The sequence below is a fragment of the Mustelus asterias genome, chromosome 25 (genome assembly GCF_964213995.1).
Source record: "Mustelus asterias chromosome 25, sMusAst1.hap1.1, whole genome shotgun sequence".
Lineage (NCBI taxonomy): Eukaryota > Metazoa > Chordata > Chondrichthyes > Carcharhiniformes > Triakidae > Mustelus > Mustelus asterias.
The window spans coordinates 13,329,994-13,335,779 of NC_135825.1; the positions used below are offsets into that span (position 1 = coordinate 13,329,994).

Here is a 5,786-nt window from a genome sequence, read left to right on the forward strand (position 1 = left end):
CTAACCTATGCATCCCGGGACACTAAGGGGCAATTTAGAATGGCCAATCAACCTAAACCGCATATCTTTGGACTGTGGGAGGAAACCGGAGCACCCGGAGGAAACCCACGCAGACACGAGGAGAATGTGCAAACTCCACACAGACAGCGACCCGAGCCGGGATTCGAACCCAGGTCCCTGGAGCTGTGAAGCAGCAGTGCTAACCACTGTGCTACCGTGCCGCCCCTAATTGAGATGTTTAGGATTAAAGGATTTGATAGGTTTAAAAGAAATCAAAGGCCGTAACCTTAAAATTAAGAGTTAAGCTATTCAGGGACGATGTTGGGAAGCACTTCACATCAAATGATGTGCAAATCTAGAACTCTCTACTCCACCCCAACAAAAGGGTTCGATCAATGGAAATTTTCAAAACTGATTGATTGATTTTCTTTTAGCCCAGGGCATGGAGAAGTCTGGAACCAAGGTGGGTAAGTAGAGTCACGGTACAGATCAGCCAATATGTAATTGAATTGTGGAACATGCTTGAGAGGCTTAATAAACTGGTTTATAAGCGCTTGAAGGCTGTAGGAAAATTGAAAGACTGAAATGGGGAGTTCCACAGTTTTGAAAAGAGTGAGTAACTGCTGAAGAAACAGTACAATCGTAGAATCCCGACAGTGCAAAAGGAGGCCATTTGACCCTTTGAGGCTGCACCGACCACAATCCCACCCAGGCCCTATTCCCGTAACCCCACATATTTGCCCTGCTAATCCCCTTGACACTGGGGTCAATTTAGCATGGCCAATCAGGCTAACCCACACGTCATTGGACTGTGGGAGGAAACCAGAGCACCCGAAGGAAACCCACGCAGACACGGTGAGAATGTACAAACTGCACACAGACAGTGACCTGAGGTTGGAATTGAACTCAGGTCCCTGGCGCTGTGAAGCAGCAGTGCTAGCCACTGCGCCGTCCAATATAAGAAGTAAAGGAAATAATACCCACATTGTATGCATTCAGAGAAGTGGATGAGCCTGTATAAGATACACAAAAACAATTATTTTTCAGAACCTGGTGAATGACTACAGGTTGCCTTTGAGAAGTTTCTCTCAGGTTGGGGTTAAGATGCGGCACGGTAGCGCAGTGGTTAGCACTGCTGTTTCACAGCTCCAAGGACCTGGGTTCGATTCCCGGCTTGGGTCACTGTCTGTGTGGAGTTTGCACATTCTCCTCGTGTCTGCGTGGGTTTCCTCCGGGTGCTCCGGTTTCCTCCCACAGTCCAAAGATGTGCAGGTTAGGTTGATTGGCCATGCTAAAATTGCCCCTTAGTGATCCTGAGATGCGTAGGTTAGGGGGATTAGTGGGTAAAATATGTAGGGATATGAGGGTGGGGCCTGGGTGGGATTGTGGTCGGTGCAGACTCGATGGGCCGAATGGCCTCTTTCTGTACTGTAGGGTTTCTATGATTCTATGCACATTTTTCGTTCGAGGGAAGTGACTGGGGATTTGAGAATGAAATAAATAGATTTTGGCACGGTAGCTGCAGAACTTTTATTTATTGGTAGAAAAGGCAAATTATTTCCATGGTTAAGACCAAGTGGCAAAATTACATAAATAAAAGGTGAACTGAAAATAAAATGAGAGTCTGGTGGTGCAACGGGCAGCATTGCTGTCCCCGGGCCAGAGGCTCTAGGGTTCGAGTCCTAACCCAGGACTTGATAGCCAAGGAAGGTGTTCATAACGCAGCCAAACAGGTTGAGTATTAACCTGAAAATCTTTCCAACACATGCCCATGGTAGGCAGTAAGAACAGACAAGACTGCCGGCCAGCCATGTGACAGCAAGAAAATTGGAACCTCTACCATCACTATCCATAGCTCCAGAGTACAACACGCATGTGAGAGTGCTCGTTGCCACAACAATTTGAACGGCTGAATGAATTTGCAATACACCGCCACCAAATAGAAAATGCACATTAGAAAGAATACTTCTTTTTAAAACAATGAACACGTAGATAACCTTCCATCTGGGGGTTGTAATAGCAAAATCATCACATCATTCAGATTTTAACCAGATGGCAATAAAGAGAAGGTTCCGTGGAGAAGAGCTTTAACAAACCAAATTAGTTTTTCCTTGGCATTGGAAACAGCACTGGAGTTGGGAAGCTGGAAGCAGAACTGGATTAGACAGCTGTTACATGACATCTGGCATCAGACTATTCCCCTTTGTCAGGAAAAGGAATGTAGAATCTCAGAATCCCTACAGTGCAGAGAGAGATAATTCAGCCCATCGAGTCCGTACCGACAACAATCCCACCCAGGCCCTATCCCCGTAACCCCACGTATTTATCCTGCTAATCGCCCTGACACCGAGGGGCAATTTATCATGGCCAATCAACCCAACCCGCACATCTTTGGACTGTGGGAGGAAACCAGAGCACCCGGTGGAAACCCACGCAGGCACGGGGAGAATGTGCAAACTCCACACAGACAGTCACCCGAGCTAGGAATCGAACCCAGGTCCCTGGCGTTGTGAGACAGTAGTGCTAACCACTGTAGAAACTCTACCACAATTCTGAATGGACTCACATCCATGACAAAAATCAAGAGGAGCTCACAGAGTGACTGGCATAAGATAGCAACACCCCTGCAAGATGGGCACTTTAAAAAAAAAGTTGCAGCTTAAATCAGATGTATGCGGAAGCCTTACTCTGCGGCCTTTTAAAAAATATTCTCAGCACATTGGTCATGTTGGCAAGGCCACATTTATTGCTCAATCTTAGCTGCCCTGTGACTGACATTAACCAATCGAGGCTATGCTACTTTAAAGGCCATTAAAAATCAACCACAAATTGTGAAACCAGAATCATGTGTAGACTGGAATGCTCGCTGTTTTTAGATTTTTAGCCACAGATTAACCAGCAGAGCTAATTTAATTTCACAACTTGTTATCCTCTCCAATAGTGTGAATTTGTGTTGGGGTTTCAACTCTAACCTATCGGGGGAGTTGCTAGCAGTAATCAGACATAGGGGCGGTATCTTAAAGCCTGAGAGTGGGCTATGTGGTATCTTCACGATTGCCACACAGCTGTGTCCAGGTTGGTTCCTATAACCAGTAAACTATTGAACCTATTATGGAACCTTGCAGCACAGGAGGGAGCCATTCAGATTGTTATGCCTTTGCCATCTCTTTGCAAGGGTTATTCAAATTATTCTCGCTCACCTACTCTTTTGCCATGAATATTTCCTCTTCAGGTAACTTATCCTATTCCCTTCTGAAAGCTACTAGTGAATCTGCATTCACTACAAATTCAGGAATTCTGGATCGTAAACAACTTACTGGATTAAAAACGTTCTCACGTCCTCCCTCTGCTTCTTTTATCTATCGTGTTAGATTTGCACGGACATTTCTTTTCCCTGACAAAAGCACAACAAACCGACCAAAGATCCAAATAGGGTCTATATTACAATGATAAATGTGAACCAACCAACCTTCCTGTAGTCATAAAAGTGAGGATGAATAAAGTATACATTAGAAATGCAATAGATTTTATCACTTAGAGAAATAACTTTTCAAACTAAGAGCTGTTAAAACCCATTCCCACCCATGTCCAAAGATTACAGACACACATTAATACATTTTGATGTATTTTGTACATTCCATTTACAAGTTCGACGGCCCTGGTACGCCTTTGCTATAAAAGGAGAAGGGCAGCCGAGTGTTAACTGGCTGTTCTGGTTATTCTGCCGTTTCTTAGTCCCCGGTGCACTTTCACATGCTTGGACAAATGATCGCTGCGGGCAAATTTCTTCTCACAGATGTGACACTGGTATGGCTTCACTCCTGAGTGGGAGCGTTTGTGCCTGGACAACTCATCTGAACGAGAAAACCTGGAGGATTTCAAAAAGATACAAATTACCACAGAGATCACGGGGGGGGGGGGGGGGGGGGGGGGGGGGGGGTAGTTCCACGGCACAAGGGCGCACACCTAGCCATGCAGAAGTGCGTGCATGAGTTAAAAAAAAAAATCCAGCAGCATTACAGCGTCCTGTTACTGAACCTTATGCAACAAGAGGAACCATTTACCAGTGAATGGGAGACCGTTATATCCCTGCAGTCCCGCGAAATGAGACCTGGCAGAATGATTTCCAAGCCCTACTCAGAAGAAGTGGACTGTGATTGCTGTGCGTCTGGAGATTATTCTGTTACAAAGCGCTTGTTGTCTTTCTAAAAAGGTCCATTCATTGGGACAACAGGAGCAACAAACACTCAAAACATATAAATGCGTGCTGCTGTTAATATTAGCCTTGGAATAGGACAGATTTTTTCAACAGTGCCCTGGTGCTCGACTGCCAATTACAGTGACATAAAACTATCTGACTTTTATATATACATATGCAGCACAACCTATTAGTGCGTGGAGATTAAGGTATTTGTTGAAGTGCCAGATGACACGCTTTTCCCTGGCTCTGTACTTGCTGTCAGATGGTTAAATATCTAATGTCTTACAGTTCTGATGAAAGGTTAACTGTTTCCCTCTCCACAGATCCATCCTGACCTGCTGTATGATCCCAGCATTTTCTGTTATTATAAGAATATATATTTGGCCTTTTGAACTGTTGCCGCAGTGTATGCGAGTGGGGAAACCAAAAGCTTGTATTGAGGGTGTTCCTAATCATACTGCATCTTCCACATGGAGAGAATAGGAAGCTGCCAAAGAGTCTGATAAATACTTAACTTAATAATGCAAGCTTTTAACATCCCTTTTGACAGTTTTGCCCTCTTTGCTGTCAGTGGGAAGTGCTGGGGAGCAACCAGGAACATTAACCAATCTTCCCCACCCCCATCCATTACTATAAAAAAACCTGAATTGTCAAGATCATAGAACTCATAGAATCCCTACAGTGCAAAAGGCCATTCGGCCCATTGAGCCTGCACTTACAACAATCCCACTCAGGTCATATCCCTGTACTTACCCTGCTAATCCCTCCTGACACTAAAGGGGCAATTTGGCATGGCCAATCAACCTAACCTGCGCATCTTTGGAGGTCAACTGCAGGACCGCCACACTCACCCCAACTGAGTTGAGTCAACTGACTAGAAGTGAGCATGAAATCAATGTGTATTCAGAAGTCACAACAACGTGCTCTCTGAAACATCTCAAATAACAGCTTGCAAGGTAGCAAAATGTCCCACAAAGCCCTTCACAAAAGCGTCAGACCAAATTTGACACCAAACCAAAGACAGGTCACACGAGCAGGTTCTGAGGAGAGAGAGAGAGGATTGGGGGGATTCAGGGAGGGAATTGCAGAGCTTGGCATCTGGGCAACAGAAAGTATGGCCATCAGTGGTGGGAGGGTGTAGGGAGTGAATGTTGCACAAGAGGCAGGCCAGAGTTGGAGGAGTGCAAAGCTCTTATAGATTAGATAGAGGCCGGGAGGTTGTTTCCACTGGCAGGAGAAACTAGAACTAAGGGGCATGGCCTCAAAATGAGGGGGGAGTAGATTTAGGACTGAGTTGAGGAGGAATTACTTCACCATGTGGAATTCCCTGCCCAGAGAAGCAATTGAGGCGACCTCATTGAATGTTTTTAAGGCAAGGTTAGATAAATTTTTGAACAGTAAAGGAATTAGGGGTTATGGTGAGTGGGCAGTTAAGTGGAGCTCGAGTCCACGAAAAGATCAGCCATGTTCTTACTGAATGGCGGAGCAGGCTCGAGGGGCCAGGTGGCCTACTCCTACTCCTAGTTCTTATGTTCTTATGAGATCATATGGCTGGAGCTTCAGACAGCAGAAGGACTGAGGCAGG

At 45.4% G+C, this 5,786-nt stretch overlaps 1 protein-coding gene across 1 annotated transcript in view; it reads right to left on the reverse strand.

The window, feature by feature from the left end:
- Nucleotides 1-229: 229 nt before the first annotated feature.
- LOC144511805 (Krueppel-like factor 15) overlaps nt 230-5,786 on the reverse strand; it is a 30,680-nt gene continuing 25,123 nt past the window's right edge. Inside the window, exon 3 of the mRNA XM_078242148.1 lies at nt 230-3,868. Coding sequence (XP_078098274.1) covers nt 3,700-3,868 — 169 coding nt within the window. The 3' untranslated portion in view covers nt 230-3,699. The remainder of the gene's footprint in view (nt 3,869-5,786) is intronic.